Source organism: Lepus europaeus, chromosome 17 (genome assembly GCF_033115175.1).
Source record: "Lepus europaeus isolate LE1 chromosome 17, mLepTim1.pri, whole genome shotgun sequence".
Lineage (NCBI taxonomy): Eukaryota > Metazoa > Chordata > Mammalia > Lagomorpha > Leporidae > Lepus > Lepus europaeus.
This window is the reverse complement of record NC_084843.1, coordinates 57,878,279-57,901,768: the sequence shown is the minus strand read 5'-3', so window position 1 is coordinate 57,901,768 and position 23,490 is coordinate 57,878,279. Positions and strand designations below refer to the sequence as shown.

At 44.1% G+C, this 23,490-nt stretch overlaps 1 protein-coding gene across 1 annotated transcript in view; it reads right to left on the bottom strand.

Moving 5' to 3' along the window:
- MYPN (myopalladin) overlaps positions 1-23,490 on the bottom strand; it is an 89,648-nt gene that overhangs the window by 2,526 nt on the left and 63,632 nt on the right. The window contains exons 11-19 of the mRNA XM_062214825.1: positions 22,345-22,935; positions 21,876-22,011; positions 11,028-11,249; positions 9,699-9,848; positions 9,217-9,299; positions 6,451-6,577; positions 5,136-5,343; positions 4,279-4,444; positions 933-1,066 (exon numbers count right to left, since the gene is read on the bottom strand). Coding sequence (XP_062070809.1) covers positions 933-1,066; positions 4,279-4,444; positions 5,136-5,343; positions 6,451-6,577; positions 9,217-9,299; positions 9,699-9,848; positions 11,028-11,249; positions 21,876-22,011; positions 22,345-22,935 — 1,817 coding nt within the window. The remainder of the gene's footprint in view (positions 1-932; positions 1,067-4,278; positions 4,445-5,135; positions 5,344-6,450; positions 6,578-9,216; positions 9,300-9,698; positions 9,849-11,027; positions 11,250-21,875; positions 22,012-22,344; positions 22,936-23,490) is intronic.

The window sequence follows — 23,490 nt, the reverse complement described above, 5'->3', positions numbered from 1 at the left end:
TGGTCCCTCTGTGGGACTAGCAAAGTGAATTCTTGGTGCACAGCTCCAAACAGCAGGAGCCTCGTGTGTGACAGAACCTTAGTTGCTGTTCTGGTTCATCATGTTAGGCCACTTACGAATATAACACTTATTCTAATTTTTTTAAGAAGGAAGGAAGGACAAAAGAAGTACTCCTCTGGATTAAGAAATAAGTTTCCGAAAATGCCAATTAATGCAAAATGTGTAGGGGAGAGGAATCAGAACATAAATATGTTAATATGATTAATTTGTCAGATCTTTTTGAAAATTAGAGGCATGGCTCAGTGGAATGACACAAAGGCCTCAATTTCCTTCCTATATGTAGTTACTTACCTCTCTGAGTTTTGGGTTCTTTAGTGTTTATTTGAGGGTAACAACACTTACAATAATCTCATGGATCTGGGAGGACCCAAGAGTATCACCTTATTAATTGCAAGTTACTGTACACACTTTGTTTGCTATTATTATCATCAGACCAGCTCTGTGTTATTAGGGAAATCTGATTGGTGGAGCAGAAGGAAACACATTTGCTGAATGAATAAACAAATGAATGGTGTTGGGAAAATTTTGCTGGGAGCTCCCAGCCGTGGGGAGAGCCAGTGGGTGGCCCAGGCAGCAAGGAGACAGCATGAAGATGCTGGGTGATCAGACGTCCAAGCACGTAAGCTCCAGCTGAGCTGTAATTCCTAGTAGTCAAAACCTTCTTTTGGAAGAAAGTTAAGCTTATAGCAAAACGTAAATGTGTACGTAGGTCCTGAGGTGACGTAGATGAGATGACTTTAAAAATCCATCTCCTGGGCTCTAGCGTCATCTACCCAGTTCATTTACAGACACTGACTATACCCCTTTTAAGAAGAGCAGATTTGGAAGCTGCCTGCCGTGCACAGATGCCCAGCCATGGGCAGGACACTTACCGTAGATATCCAGCCTGGCAGTGCACGACACGATGCCGGCTTCGTTCTTAGCTGACAGCGTGTACCACCCCGCGTCTGACTTTTTGGCTGGCTGAATGAGGAGGCAGACGTACCCTGTTGTGTCCTGGTGCATACTGGGGAGAAAGGAAAGAAGACACGCACACCTTAGCTGGGAGCAGAAGCATCCTTGTCACATTCAGGGGGTAGGGAACCTCTCTTAGAGCTCTTCTTCCCTACAGGGAAGGAAGGGGAACTTAGCTCAAGACAAACATCGAGGTAAATCTGAAGTTGGGGAGGGAGCACGGAACAGCAGCAGTGAACCCAGTAATGCTTGGAGGAGGCCGACAGCTCGCCTCTGCTCCAGCTCCACTCCAGGCCTCCCCTTTCCCACATGAGGTTGGAGACTTCAACAAGAACTTGTTAGGAAGCTCTGGGAAAGCAAGCAGAACCAGAGCCCAGGGACTGATGGACTGACAGCCTTCCTCGTGCAGCCAGGAGAGCGTGCGTGGTGCTGAGCTTAATGCAGTAAAGGAGGAACTCCTGCTGTTTTCACTACATTATGGTCTTCAACCTTTGCTGTCCACTGAAATCCAGGCCATATCCCAGATAATCTCATCCCAGTCTCGGGCTGGGACCCAAGTACTTGGATTTTTAGAAACTCTTCAGGTGATTCTAGAATGCATCTGAGGGATTAACAACCATGGGACCACATCTTCCCGACCCCTTATCCACACTCCTTCTTTCCCGTTCAAAACCCTAAACTCCCTTCTGTTGCTGCCTCTGCTCATTGGTAGGGCAGAGGTAATAGCAGTAACTTCCTGAGCTCAGAGGATTAATAAATGATTCCCTTTAATTGAAAATTATTTCTATATGACCAAGAGTTTATAAAGTAGTGAGAATACATCAACGAGAGTAAATAAAGTAAGAACAAGTATAATAATAAATGCAATTAAAAACATCCCTCTGTCTTACCACCCTTTCACATGGGCTAATTCTGGTGAATTAATTCATCGATCTATTTCTTTAGTAAATATTGAATATTGTGTTGGACACAATGCACAGTGCTACTGCCTTAGGTGCTAAGGGAGCACCAAGATGAATATACAAAAATCCCTTCTCTAGAAAGGGCCCGGCCCCCCTGGCAGTGGGGACTAAGCCAAATGGGGCCCAATGTCCAAAGGCTGAGTAGTCACCCAGCTCCAGCCATCAGCCCGGACGGGAAACGTGCTGCCCAGATGTTGCTGATTCCACCCAAAAAAACCCCGTATTTAAAATTGGAGACCCTCGGTTTAGGAAGGACACACGATCAGTTTACCTAGCAGAATACATTTACCTGTCCATTTCATCTGATCGATGTTATGTTAGTTTAGACTGAAAGGTTAACTCACTTAAGTTGTACCAGAGGAAAATCTTTGATGCTGACATCCTGTAAAAGTTAACAGCTACGTCATCCTCTGGCACAAATACCATTTACCATGACCTCACGCCCAGAAGGAAGTTTGGTACAGAAATTGCCTTTGCTTGCTTGCCCCCTTGTGGTATAAAACCAAAATGACAAGGAAATAAGGTTGATGGAAAATGGAGTGAGGCCCCCACTTTAAGAAACTGGATCCTTGAACTTAAAAAATATATATAATGATTTAGTGATGGAAAAGGAGTACAGCTGCCTTAATGTTTTGTTTTGTTTTGTTTTAGCTTTCTACTCCAAAGAGCTACTCTGGTGCTAAAATGACAGAGGAAACATGATAAAATACATGCAAGATCATTCAGAAACTCCCTGTGAATCTTTTAACTTAAAGTCTTAGAGGCCGGCATTTGTATTGGCAGTTTTGATACTGCTTGGGATGCCTGCAACCCATATCTGAGTGCCTGGGTTCAGTTCCCAGCTGCTTCAGATTCCTGCTTTCTGTTAAAGTGCCCCTCAGGGGGCAGCAAGTGACAGCTCCAGTCTTGGGTCCTGCCACCCACATGTAAGACCCACACTGAGTTCCTGGCTACGGCTTCAGCCTGGCCCAGCCTTGGCTGCTGAGGGCATTTGGTTAGTAAATTAGCAAATGGGAGAATCCCTCTCTCCCTCTCTCCCTCTCTCCCTCTCTTCCTCTCTCCCTCTCTCCCTCTCTCCCTCTCTCCCTCTCTCTACCTTTCAAACAAGTAAGTAAAAACTCAAATTAAACTTTTAGGAGCAGACATTTGGCCTGGTGGTTAAGGAGCCCGTGTCCCTTATGTGAATGCCTGAGTTTGATACTGGTTCAGCTCCTGACTCCAGCTTCTTCTAATGCTGCTCCCAGGATGCAGTGGTGCTAGTTTAAAAGGGACTGAGTTTCTGCTAATCATATGAGAGACCTGGTTCAGGCTGGCGCAGTTCCATGGTTGCAGGCATCTGGGGCATGGACCAGTGGATGGGAGCACTCTCTCAAATAAATTAACAAAATTTTATTTCTTGGGGGCCAGTACTGTGGTGTAGTGGGCTAAGCCTCCACTGTGGTGCCGGCATCCCATATGGGCGCTGGTTCTAGTCCTGGCTATTCCTCTTCTGATCCAGTTCTCTGCTATGGCCTGGGAAAGTAGTAGAGGATGGCCCAAGTCTTTGGGCCCCTGCACCCATGTGGAAGACCCAGAAGAAGCTCCTGGCTCCTGGCTTCAGACCGGCCTAGCTGTGGCCATTGTGGCCACTTGGGGAGTAAACCAACAGATGGAAGACCTTTCTCTTCTGTCTTTCCCTCTCTGTCTGTAACTCTACCTTTCAAATAAGTAAACAAAATCTTCAAAAAATTGTTTTTCTCTTTTTTAAAAAAGAATTATCTATTCATTTGAAAGGCAGAATTACAGAGAGAGAAGGAGAGACAGAGAAAGAAAGAGAGAGAAACAGAGAGAGAGAGAGATCTACCATCTGCTGGTTCACTCTCCAGATGGCTACAACAGCCAGGGCTGAGCCAAGCCAAAGCCAGGAGCCAGCAGTTTCATTTGAGTCTCCCATGTGGGTGCAGGGGCCCAAGCACTTGGGCCATCTTCTGTTGTGTTCCCAGGCAATTAGCAGGGAGCTAGGTCAGAAGTAGAACAGTCAGAACACCAACAGGTACTCATATGGCAAGCCACAACACCAGCCCCAAAAAGTGTTTTTAAAAATCGCAGTAACAAAAATAAGTTTTAAAGCCACAAGTCATCCCTGCCATGCACTACCACTCTGTAACAAAAAGGAGTCAATTCTTGCTATGCACAATAACACGCATGAGACTCAACGCCCCTATGCTCAAGGAATGCAGCCATACTCAAAAGGCCACAGACTTAGCTGGTGGCTCAGCAAGCCCCGAGCATGGACAGCCCCCTGGGCTCGGTGGCTGCGTACCTGATCCTCTCCCTGGTGAAAGGGATGGTCTCGTTGTCTTTCTTCCAGTAGAACACGGGCGGCGGCATGCCGATCACGCGGCACTCCAGTCTCACAGGGTGGCCTTCGGGAACGCCACAGTTCTGCAGCTTCTCCAGGATCACCGGCGCTTTCTTCACCTCTTTGGCTGCAGGAGGAGAAGGCCGCTCTTGTGGAGCCCTAAGTGCCCGCAGCCTCGGGCCCCACACTCGCTGCAGCTCTGGGAGGCAGCAGAGTGGGCACGCGCCCACCCCCGCCTCCGCCTCAGGGCACTTGTGCCCCTTGGTGAGGGTCACTGCCTGGGAAAAGTCTCCATAAGTGGTTAACAAAGGCGCACACGGCTGTCTCTGTGCCTCCCACGAGCGACTACGCTCAGGACCCGGGGCGCACACGTGGGCTGTGTTAGAAGGGTGGAGTTTGTTTTATGCACAATATTGAACGTGGAGCAGCGGTATCCTCTGTGTCTAAATAGATTCTTTTATACTGGGGAGGAGTTCATTTCAAAGAAGATACTTTAATTTGCCCCAACTTCTTATTTTGAAAAATCTCACATCTACAGGATCCTATACATTTAAAAAAAAAAAAAACCCACAAAAATCACAATCTTGCCATTATGGCCACCATTTATCATGTGACACGTGGACCAGGTGCCACGTTCCATTTCTAGACGATTGATCTCAAGACTGCTTCACTTTGAAGGTAATGTCGGAAAAATGGCCTTGACCGTGTTGAAGGGGAAACAGAACAGACACGGTGGGGCAAAGCACTGGGGAATTCTTGCTGTCTGGGCGGTAACTTGGGAGGCAGTTCCGTGTAGGGGTCCCAGCAGCGCACCTTACCTACTACAGTGAGCTCCAAACTAAAGGAGTTTTCCCCGGTTTTGTTGGTGGCCACACATGTGTAGGTGCCGGCGTCACGTTGTGTGAGTGGGTCGATGAGCAGAGAGTGGACTCCGGTCTCCCTGACCAGCATCTTGTGGGAGGCGTCTGGCAGCACAGGTTGGCCATTCAGCAGCCACGTCAGCTCCGGGGGCGGTAAGCCACTCACCTAATAAACAACGGGACAGCTGAGGCAAATGACAGACTGATTTATTTGGTGGCTGAATTCCTCATCCGGGCTTGGCACCAAATATGCAGTGAGAGAAAACATGGGTTGATGGGAGCCCTTTCCAGTTAGGCAAGAGGAGCCTAAGTGAATGACTGTGTTCATTTAAAAGGCATGCTATTTTGATTCCAATTCAGGTCGGGATTAATGTATGTTGTTTTAATTAGAATAAATAAGAATTTAAAAAGAAAACAGATGAAATAGGCCTGCAGCATCAATTTCAGGGCTATGTTGCTTCCATACATAGTTAGTAAGAATTAGGTGAAAGAAGGCCAAACATTATGCCAGTGTTCTCCAATCACAGCGCATGTTACAATCATGTGGGGAGTGTTTAAAAATCCCAATGCCCACTTCTCGTATAAAACCAGAATCCCTGGGGATAGGCCTAGGCATTGGGCTTAGTGAGGCGGAAGTAACACTCAACCAAAGACTAATTAGGCAGCCAGTGAGAGAGCAGGAACCACAAGTCGCGAATGCTTTGCTTCAAGCCTTCAGCGGTTAGCATCTACATCTTCCATAGCGTTCTGCATCTTTGTCCAGGGCAGAAGGGGTGATGAGGTTCTCCACTGAGAGCGAGCCACAAGGCTCAACAGAAGCCTAGTATCTGGGTGGAAAATTGGAATGAGGATTGTACAGGTGGTAGAGGCAGCTCGATGTGAGAAAACACCTTGTGCACTCTTCAGCTGCCATGACTGCCACCCTCACAACCATGGCCTTCAAAGGCTGTGAAGGTCACACTTCAGGCTTCAGAGTTAGAAAGCAAATGGGGCACTGTTTGGAAAATATCAGAATTCTATCACTTCTTTGGTTGATGTAATATTTATTAGGATATAAAGATGTAAAAGCTTTCTTTGAAATAACCATTTCTGGTAGTTACATGCTCAAAAGAGCTGTGTGAAAACAAGTGATCTCTCTCCCTCCTCTGTCCGGTTCCCTTTTCCCTGAAAACCAACCAACCAACCGCAAAACAAACACAAACAAAAGTAAACGCAAACCGCCAAACAGGAATTAAGACCAGGTCTGGAGCCAGGCATGCGTGCCGGTTTCTACCTTACAGTCCAGCCGACAGAGGCGCCCTTCATGAGCTACCATGTCTCCGGGGGCCTGCAGGAAGTGTGGTCGGAAAAAGCGTTCCTGGAGAGGCTCTTTGTCTCTGTCTTGCACTCGGGACCTGCCCCTGCAGCAGCAGACATTTTGCCAACATTTAACATGGAGGCCCATTTACCAACTCACCACAACAGGCATTTAGGCATGGCTACAGAGCCTGCAGGACAGGTGGTTTTTGGATGGAGAAAGGGGTTGCTAGACCATAAACAAAGAATAATCATAAATAATAAATAATGTGTGGTACTGATGTTAAAAACAAAGTGATAAACGTTTCCAACATGACAGGATTATCTTGTGAGATCTGTAATCAAAGAAACAGGCTTTAGCTTCCTTCTCTCTGAAGTCAACCTGGGTTTAAGTGGCTCAGCTCCTTTTTTTTTTTTTTTAAATATTTATTTAAGAGGCAGAGTTACACAGAGAGAGAGGAGAAGCAGAGAGGGAGAGAGAGAGAGAGAGAGAGAGAGAGACGGGGGGGGGGGGGGGAGAGAGAGAGAGAAGTCTTCCAACTGCTGGTTCACTCCCCAGTTGGCCACAATGGTCAGAGCTGCGCCGATCCAAAGCCATGAGCCAGGAGCTTCCTCCAGGTCTTCCAACACAGGTGCAGGGGCCCAAGGATGTGGGCCATCTTCTACTGCTTTCCCAGGTCATAGCAAAGAGCTGGTTGGGAAGTGAAGCATCTGGGACCAGAACTGGCGCCCATATGGGATGCCGGCAATGCAGGTGGCAGCTTTACCTGCTACGCCACAGCACTGGCCCCGAGTAATAATATTTAACCTGGCTTTAAATTATGGCAGACCATTAAAGATAATCATAAACTGGATAAGACTAACAGTACCAGTAGTTCTTGAAGAAAGAAGAAAGAGGAGGAGGAGGAGAAAGAGAAAGGGGGCAGGAGGAGGAGGAGAGGAAGATATAGTTGCAATGGTGGTGAAATACTGCATCTGAAACATGGGTCACTATTTTTGTTCCTTTGGTAAGTCACATTTAATTCATCTGTGTCAGCAGCCATGGAATGCCTCGCTAAGACTTTATGGCACCGTAAGACCCAGGGGGAAAGCCAGGTCTTTCTTCTTAGTGGTCAGTGAGATCAGAGAGGTAGAAAATCAACTGTTAACTTAGATACAACAAAAATATGCAATCTATTACATAGATAATCATTAAAGACTTCTGTTTTTTGAAGAAAAGATGGTAATTTAATTCAAAGAAGTCGAGTTTTCTATTATGTGCACAGGTACTACTGACAATTATCAGTTAAAGTATGCCAGAGTCCAGTGCTTGTCAGACTCCAATGCATTTATGAGTCACCTGGGAATTTCATTAGAATGCAGATTCTGGTCCAGCAGATCTGGCGTGGGGCCTGGGATTCTGCATTTCCAGCAAGCTCCCAGGTGATGCTGATACCGCAGGACTACCTTTAAGTAACAATTTTTGGATCTAATACATACAGTGATATGTAGGATACATTCCAAGATGCCCAGTGGATACCTAAAACTTGAAACAGTAAAAAAACCCTATTTATGCTATGTTTTTTCCAATACCTAGCTGTCTATGATAAAGTTTAATTTATAAACCAAGTACAGTAGAGGTTAATGGCAATAACTCACAAAGTACAAGGGCACTTGAAAAAGTTCATGGAAAATGGAATTAAAAGTTAACTTTAGGGGCTGGTGCTGTTGTGTAGCGGGTGAAGCCACTGCCTGCAGTGCTGGCATCCCATATGGGTGCTGGTTCAAGTGCTAGATGAAGCTCCAGGCTTCTGACTTTGGATTGGATCAGCCCAGTTGTGGCCACTACAGCCATATGGGGAGCAAACCAGCGATGAAAGACCTCTCTCTCTGCCTCTGCCTCTGCCTCTCTGTTACTCTGCCTTTCAAATAAATAGATACATCTTTAATTTTTTTTAAAGTTAACTTTAGGAGCTGGTGTTGTGGGATAGTGGGTAAAGCTGCTGCCTGCCATGCCGGCATCCCATATGGGTGCTGGGTGCTGGTTTGAGTCCTGGCTGTTCTGCTTGGATCCAGCTCCCTGCTAATATGCCTGGGAAAGCAGCAAAGCGTGGCCCACGCTCCTGGCTCCTGGCCTCAGACTGGCCCAGCGCGGGCCATTGTGGTCATTTGGGAAGTGAAAAAGCAGATGGAAGATCTCTCTGTCTCTCTCTCACTCACTGTCTCTTTCTCTCTATAACTCTGCCTTTCAAATACATAAAAATAAATCTTAAACTTGTTTATTTTGGCACAAAACTTTTGAAATCCATCCATAGTGTTTTCATAATATGTATTGTCCATGAACTTATTGAATATTCCTCATAGCAGAATTATAACAATATACAATCATCCCTTGGTATCTGAAGGCATTGCTTCCGGGACCATCCCTCCCTACCTGTGAATACCCAAACCCCTGGATGTTCAACACCTTTCCATAAAACAGTGTGGATCTACGTGTAACCTACACACATCCTCTTGTATGTTTCAATCATCTCTCCATGACACCATTCCTATACATCGCTTCAACATGTGCATTCAGTGTTGTGTGTAACTTTTGCTTTTTTGGAATTTTCTGGGCAGGATTTTTGTTTTACTCTTTTTGCTCTGCAGTTGGTTGAATCCTAGGATGTGGAACCCATGGATGTGGGGAGCCAAATGTACTTGGGTGCTTCCTGTGGTGAGCACACGCTGGGGGGTCCAGAGAGGGGCTTGTTCCTGTCTTTACCTGTGAGACTGACCAACTGGAGTTAGTCGGCTACGAAGGGGCAAACCCTGTACCATCAGGTGGCCGGAGCAGCTGATTCTCCCCTGAGAAAAAGAAAATGAACAAGTTTAAAATAAGGAGAAAGCCATATATATATATATATATATATATATTTTTTTTTTTACCATATATAAAATTTTCTGGACCGGAACATTGTGAAACTTTTTGGCTACTATGAGTTTTTCTTTGGTGAAGACAGGAATGAAAACAATCCAGCTTTTTAGTATTTTCAGTGACCTCATTGCTAATATTCTGGGTTGGGGGGAGGTTTTTAAGACCACCGTGATGACTTTTATTTTGCGACCTGAGAAGTGAACAGAGCAGGTGCCCCTCACTCATGTCCTCAGCAATCCCTAGTCACTCGTGTTTCTCAAGGCCTCATTCACGATGAGATCAACTGCGCCTGCGTCAGAGTGCAGCACAGCGCAGGCCCCTGTGTCTACCTGCGGGTTGGCGGCCATGATGGTGTAGTTGCCATCGTCGTCGTTGGTGGTGGATTCGATGTGCAGAGAACACGTCCCATCTCCTTCTCGCCTCATTTTGCAGTGCTCGTTTCTCTTAGAAATCTGCTTCCCATCTTTGAACCAGTAAACCTGGAATGGAAGAAATGAGATCAAGGAGAAATACACTGTTCCGTACAGGTTCAGAGGCCAGGAAATGAGGGAGTAGGTAAGGCAAGGGCTAATTGCTACCTCTCTAACAGGTGATCCAACCCTTCTAAAGCACTTGGAAAAAAAGTTTCACATTCAAAATGGCTGTATAAGATGCCCCTTCACTTGCACCTATACAGTATTTAAGTACAAATATGCAATTAAATTTAAATTAGGGCAAAGCTTTTGACTATTTTTAATTCAACTTCAGAATTAGTTAAAAAGATACTCTAAGGACATATGTATCTTCAGAAGCAAAATAATTATAACTGGGAGCCTGGATTTTCTCCCCCATTACCCTATTTACAAGCTCAAGTCTCCTGAAGCTGCAGATCTCAGCTCCTAGAAGAGTTCACCTTGCTCGGTAGGTTAATGGGATGAAGCTAGGATTAACTTGCTAAATTTCTCATCTAGTCACATTTAAACAAGTGCACATACATTTTTTCATGTCATGTTCTGCATGTGTCAAGGAGATCTCTCAAAGACAGAGGAGATAAAGGACCGGTTGCAGCTGCCCTCCTGTACTTTTCCTGGTTACCTAACCATACAGGATAACACCACACTGTTGTTTGTGAAAGCAGAGTGGAGAGATTCCCTACCACAGTCTCACCAGGTGTAAATCCTTCTCTCAGTTGACTGCCAAAAAATCTGGTGACTCATAAGATTTTTCAGCAGCCAGTGATAACGATATGACATTTTTGGCATTTACCAACCTAATAGTAATGATACAAATATAGCTCACTTTGTAAAACAACAGGCACCCTGTGGATATTCAATAGATGTTAAAGGGAAAGAAAATATGAATTTGGTGAGTCTGATGGCTAAGAGAATAAATAGCCCAAAATACAGTATCATGGCTGAGAATTTTAAACCTCCATTAGAATTCTAACCTAGACATAGCTTGATTTCTGTTTGGTGTAGTGATTTTAATGATTATATTAAAATTATATTCTAAAGTTAGTGACTCTATTCCTGATGGTCTCTTTTTAGTACTGGTATTGGTTCCTTGTATTGGTTTTCATTTCTTGCGTGGTTATTTCACTAGAGTCTAAGACTTTCTTGAAGGCAGTGTCTATAATTCTATACCATTGATTGACCAATTGGCAGGCCATCTTCCCCTACCTTTGGAACAGGTATCCCAACAATTTTGCAGGTGAATGTGACTGGAGAACCTTCTGTGACCCGGAAGTGTTTGAGTCTTTTGTCAAAGATGGGAGCAATACACTTGCCCGTGGGGATCTCATCATGCTGGATTTCATCATCTGATTCATCAACAGGAGTGCGCTCCAAACGAAACTCTATTTCATTCATCAGCCTCTGCTCAAAGCTTGAAATTTTGTACTCCTGTAAAAATGAGAAACATGTTTCAATTTCAGTTTCTAGGATGAAGGAGAATGTGTCCATTGGTGTAATTGAGGATATGGCTTTTTAAGATCCTGATGTTAGTTTTATACCATGGAATTCCTATAAACCAGGCATGTTCCATTTCCAGTTCCTCATCATGGAGCATTAACAGAATTGTCACTATCTTTACTATAATATCAAACTGCCCTAGTGAATCTTGATTCCTCCCCTTGAACATGGAGTACCAGGAGAATTCTATAGGGAATGGAATGACGATGAAATACAATTCCCATAACTACTATTAGTGTTCATTTCAAAAAGTAGAACTACCTATAGAGTTATTTTGGCAAATGCATCCTGAACTTCCTCCCTCTGCTGGACATTCCTGTCTGTACATTTGAGGAAAACCCATTTTAAATAATTCTTAATTCACCCCACATCCGCCCTCACTGCACCTCTCTTTGCTCCCCTCACAACCAAACAATTTGAAATAATTCCCTATTGTTACATTATCATTTCCTTGTCACTTATTCTCAGGCTAACCTACTGAATTAGGCTGCGTTCTTACTGCTCCACAGATTGCTACTGTCAGTGTCTCCTTGCCACGTCAGTCATTACTTATCTGTTCTTACCTTACTTGACCTCTCTACAGCATTGCACACAGATGGCTACTTTTCCCTTTAGGAAACATTTCTTCTGTCGGCTGTTCCTCTTTCTCTAGCTGCATCTTATCAGTCTCCTTTGTTACTTCTACTTCTCTGCTCTAGGTGATCTCATACAGTCTCCCAACCTCAGACACTTTCTTTGCTAATGACTCCCAAATCCCTGTCTCTAAGCCTTGTCTCTCTCTAGAATTCCAGAGTCATTAACCAGTGATCCACTCTATGTTATGAGACCCAACAGACATCTCAATCTTAGCATGGCCCAAATAACTCACACTAGATTTCAGTCTCCCAGAGATGCTCTTAACCTGTTCTTCCTCAACTCAGAATAGGGCACCACTACTCATCCACTTGGTTAAGTGAGTAATCCAATATTCTCACACTGCCTATGCTGACAACCAGGTTTAAAAATTTTCCAACCTATATTTTTATAAAATAAAACAAAAATGAATGGCAAAAATTAAATAAAAAGCATGTAAAATTATTCTATTTAAGACATAAAATTTCCCCTATCAAGTTACTATAAAAATTCTTAATAGTTACTGTCACTTTCTATCTTATCTCAGGGTAGAGATGTGACAGAGCTTCCAAGCTGGCACACTCTGAGTTCACTGAGTTAAATCCTACATCTTCCCTGGATTCCTTTCACTCCCTCTCCCTGCCATACTCTGTCTATGAAGATTAAATGTCACCTCCCCAAAGCAGCCTCTGTAAGTCACTTTGTCTAAAGTTAACTCCCCATTCTCACTCTCTATGTAGCACTAGTTATTTCTATTCAGTACTTTTCTTGTTTGGTAATTGAGTGATTGACTCTCTAAATGTTAGAATGTGAGCTTCCCAAGAGCAGGGATCTTAATTGTCTTGCTTGCCACTGTTATCAAAAAGCACCTAGAATAGTACCTACCCCATGGCAGATGTTCAGTAATGAGTAACTACATGAATAACAGAGAGGTAATCACTTATTTCAGCATTACTGCATCTTTGAGGAATCCAGAGCCATGTGCTTGCAGTGACTCTGATTAACTATAATTTTATAATCTAGTTGGATTCCATGGAAAGGGTATTGGGATGCTACTAATACAAAATTTAGAAGCACATGGCTAATAGGCACTTGGCTCAAGTCTTTGGCAGAATCATTGAGTTCAGGACTTGTGTGTTCTCAAGCTATTAAGTTACAGTACAAATGTCCTTTAGTTATTGTAATATACATAATCACTTGAATTTGGATATAACTGGAATTTAGGAAACAGAAACCAAATGTCCTTTTTAAGATTTATTTATTTGAAAGGCAGAACAACAGATTGGGATGGGGGCAGAGAGAGAGAGAGCTTCCATCCACTGGTTCACTCCCTGCATGGCCACAACAGCCAGGGCTGGGCTACGCTGAAGCCAGGAGCCAGGAACTCCATCCAAGTCTCCCACATGAGTTACAGGGGGCCATGTACCTGGACCATCTCCCACTATCCACCCAGGTGCATTAGCAGGGAACTGAATCTGGAAGAGTAGCAGCTGGGATTCAAACTGCCACTCTGATAGGGGATGCTGGCATGACAGTGGCAGCTTAACTGGGTGTACCACAACACCAGCCCCCAACCAAGTATTTCAGTTTCTTGGAATTGACAAAAAAATTTAATTGAGGTACTTAAGAAAGAGAAAAAGAATAGTCCCATCTACTAGTTCATTCCTCAAATGCCTGAAACAGCTAGGCTGAGTTGAGGCTGAAGTTGGGAGCCAGAAACTCAATCCAGGTCTTCCATATGGTAGCAGGAACCCAATTACTTGTGTCACCACCGGCTGTCTCCCAGGGTGCACATTAGCAGGAGGCTGGAATCTGAAGTAGAGCAGGAACTCAAAGCCAGGCCTTCAGATATGGAATGTGGGCATCCCAAGCAGGGTCCTAACTGCAGCAGACGCCTGCCCCTCAAGGGGTTTTCAATGGACAAGAAGAGGTCTTGGCCTTCTGCAGCTTCTCTTCTTGTTTCATTTAAGTTCTCAAATTTCCATTTCATTTTGTTCTACCTCTAGCTTCTGTTCTAGCAGAGTCCTTGTTCCAAGCTACAGAACCTTCTCTGCAGCTCTGCCAGCTGATTAGTGAGGGACGATAAGTTCTTAGCTAATTACACTGTCACAGCTATTATGGGGGATTCTAAAATTCTGTACTGAAATCGTAATTGTTTTCCAAAGAGATATTGTACATGGTGGTAAGTTATGATTATGCCTATATTGCAGGAACACAATAGATGATATCTATATCTGGATATTTTAAGTTCCTGCCTGAGGATATAAATATCACATTGTGTCTATCTATTTCAAACAGCCAATTTAAGAACTTGATTTTAAGGTATTACAGAATTTATATATGATTGAATTAGCCAAAAGAACTACAGAAGCAATGTTATGAAAATATGCACATTTTTACTATAAAAATGTACACCTCTTATTATATATTTATTTTCTTAATGATACAAATTGGTGGTAATGAAAACAGAACACTCAAGGAGTTATTTAAAATATACTATTCAAAGCCAGGTACTAAGAATATGATTATAACCAGCTACCTTTACATATTATTTATGTACTTATTCTTAAAATTTATTTGAAGGGCAGAGAGATGTCTCCCACCCACCGTCTCAATTCCCAAATGCCCACAACAGCTGTGGCTGGGCCAGGTTGAAGCCAGGAGCCAGGAGCTCAATTAGGGTCTCAAGTGCTTGAGCCACCACTGGCTGCTTCCTAGAATGCACATTTGAAAGTGGAGCTGGAACTTGAACCAAGGCACCCCAATATGGGCTGGGGTGTCCCAAGTTGCACCAAAAGCCTGCCTCTCCATAACTAGATCTCAATGAGAAAGTTCTATTGAGGCACCAGGATGGGTTAGGTATCAGAAAACAAGTCATTTTGCAATATTTCATTCTCTAGAAATGTCAAAGCAGATGCTTAAAGACAGGTTAGATGATTTAAACTTTTACCTCTGTCACACGTCCAAGAGTCAGGAGGGAGAAAGTCCAGTGAGAGGACTTCGGAGGGAGCTATCAATGCCTGTGAGTTTCCTGCCTCCCCAGCCTAGGGTATCTGCATTTTACCTCACATCCAGCAAGGGAGAGTAAATGCACCGGCTGGCAGAGCATGCTGGGCATCCTGCAGGAAGGACATGGTGGGTCAGGGTCTGACTCCTGCCTGGGGAGTGTGCATGAGCAGTGAGCTTGCCACTTTTGCTGATGGGCAGCCTGACAGCTGCACTGAGTGTCCTGCACACCCAGCATGCATCAGGGCACAGCAAGGGCCATGGTTCTTGTCACACACACATGGGCCACAGCTGATACAAAGACAGAGCAGGGTCCGCTTAGGTCCTTCCAAGGTTGAGAAAGGAAGGAATCAGGTCCAGATGTTAGTAAAACGGGGGTAAGGGGGGCAAAAAGAGGGAAGCTATGGGGCCAGCATTGTGGCACAGTGGATTAAGCCACCGTTTGCAATGCTGCCATCCCTTGTGAATGCTGATTTTAGTCCTGGCCGCTCCACTATTTGATCCAGCTCCCTGCTAATGCACCTGAGAAAGCAGCAGAAGATGGCCCAAGTGTTTGGAACCCTACCAACCACATGGGGGACCTGGATGGAGTTCCTGGTTCCTGGCTTCAGCCTGGCCCAGCCCTGGCCCTTGTGGCTATTTGAGGAGTGAGCCAATGGATGGGAGACCTCTCTCTGTCTCTCTCTGTCTCTCTCTCTCTCTGTAACTCTGCCTTTCAAATAAATAAATAAATCTTAAAAAAAGAGAGGTTACTCACACTCCCTTTCATGGCTTTAGGTTTGCTATTTGCAGCAGGCAGTGAGGTATGGGACAGGGATGGGGTGTTTGAGTGTAAGGTCTTGTATCTGAATAAACATTGGACTGTTGGTTACAATAAGGACAAGAAGTTAAGGCTCAAGATTTCATTTACAACAAAGTCTTCACAGAACTTCCTAGGAATTAAAAATAGCCTAAAAGGTTTTAAGATTGCCAAAAGCAAGAGAAAAATTAGCCCCATGGCTGACTTTAAAGGGATAATGAGAGACAAAGATAAAATAGCATTTTGAGATATACTTGTTTAATTTACCAGTTATATAATGTGTAAACTTCAGATGAGTAATAAAATAAGAATATGTAGGTCAAGGAGTTTCTATGAAAGATTCATTAAATATTTGGGAAGCCAAACCTTAGGGAATAAGGAAAACTATGCAAGTGTATGGCAAGGAAACATGGTCAGTTCCTAAAGCTCTGTATCTTTACATCTGAGATGTACACAATGCACACCATCCCCAAAGCAGGAGTTGAGGTTTCTTTGTAGTGCTTTGCAACCAAGGGTTGGTTCATCCCAAGGATAGGTACCCCTGGTACACATAAATAAAGTCGCCATTGTATGTGATGACTCAGATCTCAAAAGGAAATTTGCAAACACAGCAGTGTGTTTCAGTTAAATGCAAAGGTACTTTCTGCACTGCTCTGCATGGACGTTTCACTACCCATCCCCGATTGGCGGATGTGTGCTTCAGACTGCCAGCAGCGGGTTTATGCTGCGTTCTCCATTTCCCCTCCCTTCATCCCCTTTGTGAATAGAAGCAGGAGTCTCCTCGCTGGCCGCCTGTGGGTGGTGTATGCCCTCGAAGGATAGAGTATTTTTTTGGTGTAATTCTGGCCTGAATGGAAATCAGATGAATGATAAATGACAGATCCTTTCCAGACTTGTGAACTGCATAGAATTTCAGTTCCACTGTGAAAGAAAAGGAAGAGCTAAAAAAAAAAAAAAAAAAAAAAAACCTCAGAATATACTACTTGAAAATATAGCCCCCTTTTTCCCCTTTGAAGATAATCCTCTTAAGGCTGATATTTTGACAACTTGAAATGTCTAATTTCTGGGACCCATTTGCAGAAAGTGTGCGAACACAGCATAATGACGCATCCCAATGTGACAGCACTGCCAAGGTGTGGGCAGCGTTTGGCACTCATGGCCTGGGCCCATCACTGCCTTCCTCTGCCCCAAGTTCTGAGTCTGGGTGCCAAGGACAAATACTCGAATGGGATCAAACCTTGAGAAAGCCGCTCACAGCGTCCCCGGCCAATACTGAGGGTGGTGGGCACTGAAGGAGCACTCAAGTGTCAGTGTTCTTTTAGTTCCAGGCACGGCCAGAGTTGGGATTCAGCAGATAAGAGGTTGACATGCAGAGAGGATAGTTCCTTTTTCTACTTATCTAATAACTACTCGTTGCCTTCCTTAGAAATAACCAGTTGTCTACTCCTTGTCGCTGCTGCCAAGCTCTTAGTAAGCACTTACTACATGCAAAATACTACCACAGGCACTGGGGATATAATATTCTGTAAAGACAGATTCTCCCTTATGGTCGCATAAACTCCAAATTTAGTCCTTAAGAATAAGTAATTGCTAAAAGATACACAGATTTACTTTCTACATAGAATTTCAGTGAAGGTTAGAATGTTGTTTTATTCAGTGTGTTTTTAAGGTTTTGTTTTTTAATTAACTGATTCATATGGATTGCTATCATTTCAGGAAGGATCCATAATTAAGTATAATTAGAATCTGAATAGTCAAGAGAGAAATTTTCCAAAACTATGCAACAAATCCAAACTCTTCTAATTGGTTAAAAGTTTCACTATTCTACCTAAAACTAATGTTAATCCCTTCTCTGTGAGTATATATATATTCACTGAGTACTGATGTGCCAGGTATAAATAACAGGGATGCAGCAAAAAACAAGACAGCCCTGCACCCTGTCCCCAGGGAGCGCTCCACAGCTGCCTTCTCAGTGGGACTGTGCTATTTACTTACAGAAGCAGGTTGTCATAAAGAGTTCATGGTAAGAGAGGAAAAAGCAGATTTAAATACAAGCAATGACTAAACAGCTTATAGAAGATTAGAAGAACAAAGGAAGAGCAAGAATCAGGTACTTATTTTTTTTCCTGTCATACAGGGCACTATCTGTGAACTGCAGATAGTTTTAAAGAACCATTAAGAACAAAGCAGAGATGAGGAGAGCAGAACAAAGGGACAGGAAGCTTTCGGTAGAAATGAGGTCGAGGAGGAAAGTTGGAAGGGGAGGGTGGGGTAAAGCTTAGAAATGAATGGTCAACCTGGCAGTCAACAAATAGTTACTAGGTGCAGACTGTCATGCGGAGCCATGCGGGAGTTACAACCAGCGGTCATGAAAGCTCCATGACGTTTTGTGAACCTTGTTTTTGTTTATTTGTTTTTGACCTCACAAATTTACCACAGTAACCTAAACTAGTTTTAACCACGTCCAGTCAAGGCCACGGGTGATGAACGGTACCCAAAGTAAGAAACGATGCAGCTGCTTCTGATTCAGTGCCCTGGAATGCACCTGGGAAGCGGAAGATGCTGGCCTAAGTACTTGGGCCCTGCCACCTGTGTGGGACACCTGGGTGGAGTTCCTGGCTTCTGATTTCAGCCTGTCCCAATCCCTGCATTGCAGCCATTTGAGGGAGTGAGCCAGTAGACAGAAGTGCACGTGCTCTCTCTCTCTCTCTGGTTTTCAAATACATGAATTTTTTTAAGAGAAACAAATGATGCAGCCTAAATCTATAAATCAGATTACCTCCCCCCTTGGCTTTATGTCCAACTCAAAGACACTTTGTTATCAGTGTAGACAGTTCAAGCATTTAAAAAATATTTATTTTCTTAAAATGCAGAATTACAGAGAGAGACACAGAGAGACAGAGATCACCCATCTGCTGGCTCACTCCCCAAATGTCCATGATGGTGGGGCTAGGGCAGGCACAGTCAGAGGCCTGGAGCTTCAGCCAGGTCTCCCATGTGGGTGGCAGGGACTCAAGCACTTGGGCCATCTTCTGTTGCCCTCCCAGGCACATTGGCAGGGAGCTGGATTGGAAGTAGAGCACTCAGGATTCAAAGCCAGTGCCTACATGGATTGCCAGTGTCACAGGTGGCAGCTCAACCTGCTGCACCACAATGTCAGCCCCTCAAAATATTCGTAAACATAAGTGTCTGAGAGGATGACATCTTTGTATTCCACAAACTTCTAAGAATCAATAACTATTACTTGTTAAAAGGAAATGTTGTATCAGCTGGCACTGCGGCTCACTTGGCTAGCCCTCCACCTGCGGTGCTGGCACCCCGGGTTCTAGTCCCGGTTGGGGCGCCAGATTCTGTCCTGGTTGCTCCTCTTCCAGTCCAGCTCTCTGCTGTGACCCGGGAAGGCAGTGGAGGATGGTCCAAGTGCTTGGGCCCTGCACCGCATGGGAGACCAGGAGAAGCACCTGGCTCCTGGCTTCAGATCGGCGCGGCCCACCAGCTGTAGCGGCCATTTGCGGGGGTGAACCAATGGAAGGAAGACCTTTCTCTCTGTCTCTCTGTCTCTCTCTCTCTGTCTAACTCTGCCTGTCAAAAAAAAAAAAAAAAAAAAAGGAAATGTTATATCAAATGAGTTAAAGGGTAAACACTGAAATATAACAGAAATACAAAATGGTAGATGTATTAAAACCAATTAAAATTTAAAAATATATTTATTTATTTGAAAGGGTGATGGGGGTGGGGAGTGAGAGAGCGAGATCTTCCACCTACTGGTTCACTCCGAAGATGGTCACAACGGCCAGGGCTGGGCCAGGCTGAAGCCAGGAGCCAGGAGCTTCATCCAGGTCTCCCACATGGGTGCAGGGGCCCAAGCACTTGGGCCATCTTCTGCTGTTTTCCCAGGTGCATTAGCAGGCAACTGAATTGGAAGCGGAGCAGCAGGTACTCAAACCAGTGCCTATACGGGATGCTGGTGTCACAGGCAGTAGCTTAACCCACTATGACACCACGCTGACCCCAATTTATACATTTGAGTTGTAGGGGGGAAATTGTTCATAGTCATTAGGTGCCAATGCTAGACCACACAAATGTTCCAGGATGGTTACTAGTCTTCATTTGCTTAGAACTAATTCTCTTAGGGCAAGAGAATCCAGCTTTCTGGACTTAGAGGTTGCCAAAGCAGGGGCAGGCATTCAGTGCAGTGGTTAAGCCTCCACTTGGGATGCCCACGTTCCATATCAGAGTGCTGGGTTTGGGTCTCAGCTCCACTACCAATGGAGAAAGGTTGCAGAGTTTCAGGGAAAATGTGAGTGTGTTCTGGAGCCTAGTTTCTGGTTCTAGTTCTGCAACTGATCGTTTGAGAAACTGTGCTTCATTTTAGTTTCTTATCTGGAAGATGGATGAGAAGAACAGCTGCCTTGGCATTTGCCTGCCAGGAATACACAGAATTTGCTGAAATAATACATGAGCAGTATATCCAGTTATGCTAAGTGCTGAGATAACAGTACATTAAGTGTACTCAGAAATTTAAATACTCTGCTTCTGTTCAATAATTTGAAATCGAATTTTAAAAAGCTTTAAGCAGCACGGTTTCCAAAAAAAAAAAAAAAATTCAGTAAAAGAGAAATATTTCAGTAAAAGTTGTAAATGTATGTAACACAACTGCAAAATGCTGTATATCCATGGCTCCCCTGTAATTAAGAGACAGAAACACTAAGAAAAGCAGCATGCAGGCCAAAGAGTTTGGAGCTTTGTTTCTAGGGGTCACTTATGGTTGAAACCCTATATTTATATTGTTTCCACTGAATTTTTTTGTATTTCAAAATAAACTTTATCAGTTCCCATCTTGTTACATAAGTCAAGAGTTAGATTATTAAATTGTATACCCAAATTAATAATCACTTGGGGTGGATGTAGTTGTTTGGGACATCTGTGTTCCAGATTAGAGTGCCTGTGTTTGGCTCTACTCCTGATCCCGATTCCTGCTGATGCACACTCTGCATAACAGTGGGTGAAGCTCAGGTACTCAGGTCCCTGCCACCCATATGGGAGACCTGGATTGCATTCCAGGCTCCAGGCTTTGGTCTGGCCTATCCCTAGTGATTGTGGGCATTTGAGAAGTGAACCAGTAGACAGAAGATCTCTCTCTCTCTTTTTCTCTCTCTGCTTCCCAAATAAAATAAAATGTTAAAAAAAAAAAAGTCTTGCTTTTCAAAAGCAAAATGAATGCCTCCAATAAGAAAATACTCAGTCTGTCTTTTGTTTTTTACTTGCTAATGGCTTTCCTCTTTCCCCTTCAGGGCAAACACTAAAAAGCCAGGAGTTGTACAGGTTGAATCATGGATGTTGCCTACTGGCTATTTCACATGATGCAGTATAATATAAAGACCGAGAGGGACTGGCGATCAGACCTCCAGGTCCGTGAGAATGAAGGATGTTGCATGAGGGACGGTTGAGAACCCCAGAGTTCTGTAAAGTCAAAATCAGCTCAAGGCTCAGCTATTGAAATATCTCAGTGCTGTGGTGGTTTGCAAAGACTGAGCTGAGGATAACTGGCATGGATTACAGACTAATCTCTCTCCTCCTTTAATACAGTAATCCCCTCTTTATCTAGGATTGGACTTTCCACAGTTTCACTTACCCCTGGTCAACTGGGGTCTGAAAATATTAAATGGAAAATTCCAGAAATAAACAGTGAATGTTTTGAATACCTTTTACTATAAATACATACATTATTTATATGTAATATATAATTATTATACTTGTTCAATTTTATTGTTAGCTATTGTTAACCTCTTACTGTGTCCAATTTAAAAATTGAATTTTATCATAGATAAGTACGCATAAGAAAAAATGAGTATATAGGGTTGGTGCTATCTGAGGTTACAGGAATCCTGCAGCTAGGGGAGGATTGCTGTATATTCTATTCTGGGTAAATGCGTAAACAAGAAAACTACTGGGGTAACCAAGAACTCCAGTTGTACGTGGATGAATTTCTATAGGACCCTTTGTCTGTGCTCTACCAGCTAAGCTGCAGCATCAAGCTCACTGAGCTCAGATGACCCGAATATCCAAGGACCAAATTAAACAAAATTCTATTGCTTAGCATAAAATTCCAATAAACTGTCTGAGTTCAACAATCTTACCTGCTGGTTTGATCTGACGTCACTGAAGTTCATTTTTTTCCCCAAGTCTAGAATCACTGCATTCTTAGTTTCACGAATGTAATCATCACTCATTGGTTGAGGAGACTTGGTTTTCTTCATTAGTCCCTGGGATGGCCTGCAAAATAGATTCACCCACGACACATCCATGATAAACCCTGCCCAGCATACAAAGGCTAAAAATCAGAATGGTTGAAGTGACAACCAGATACTAGCAGTCATTAGGTATACAGAATCTGTGTTTATAGAAACATTTGAATCTTTTCATTATTAAAAATAATTCAAAGTATTCGTGCCCTTTGCCCTGAGGTGTTTAGTATCCATTTTGTGTCTAAGAGATAGGATTGTCTAGGAATCCTCTAATTGAGAATCCTGTCCCAGATTAAACTGTTCTACACCAATGCCCCCTCTTAACTGGCATCTCTTACCCTCAGACCCTCATGACACTTACACAGATGGTGCACTTTTAGGCAGCCCCATGGCATTGGTGGGTGGGATGGCAGGGAGAGAAGGCAGAACGGAGCTGAGGAAAGCCACTGGGTTCTGAATCCGGCCGGTGGGAGACACAGGAGTTGGGGACACGCAGCGGGGCTGAAACTGGTTTCCAGTGGGGATGGAAAACGTGAGCGCTGGTTGCGCTGGTTCTGTTGGGCCTGCATGTGGTGGCTCAGTTTGGATGGAAAGCCCGCTTGGAGATTTGGTTTGCACAGAGGGGTGAGAGATCAAGAGGCTTTCTTTGCTCACTGTCCTCTGCATAGTCTGAGGAGTGCTGCTCAGGGTGAACACCGGAGAGCTGGAAGGGGACATGGTAGCCGTGGTACTGCTTGTGGAGGGAAGGAAATGCTTCGGTCGGGCCAAGTTGAAGGTCTGTGTTGACGGGGCCTTCACCGGCTTGCTGGACATTGTCACCACCGGGGGAGCAGAGGAATTCAAAACACTCATGTTGAAAGGAAACTCCTTGGGTGAAGACAGAGATGGGTTTTGCAACTGCTGTTGTTCCAGTAAGACTTGGTTGTGAAGCTGTTGTAACTGAGTAGAATCACTGCACACAAGACAAGAGTGGGGACAGAGGAGGGAAATGTGTTACCATTGGCCTCATTTTTCTGAAAACATACACATAGGCTGCTTAGAACTTGATGCAGATTAGGAACACACAGGGATGGGCATGTGGCCCAGCAATTAAACTGCTGCTTGGGATGCTTGCACCCCATATCAGAGTGCCTGACTTTGAGTCCTGGCTAGGCTTCCAACTCCAGCATCCCGCTAACTTGCACACTGGGAGGCAGCAGGAGGCTCAGGTACTTGGGTCCTTGCCATGCATGTGGGGGACCCAGGTTGACTGGCTCTTGGCTTCAGCCTGGTTCAGACCTGGCTGTTATGGGCGTTTGAGGAGTGAACCAGTGGATGGAAGATCTCTCTCTCTCTCTCTCTGACCCTTTCAAATAAATAAACAAATCTTTAAAAAAATAAATAAAATTTAAAAAGTCCTGATTTGAATGATAATACATGGTCATGCTTTTCTTATTCCTCAAAAGAGAAAGAAGAGCAAGATGGGAGCAGTTTCACAACTTACAGGAGCCTGAATCATGGAGACAAG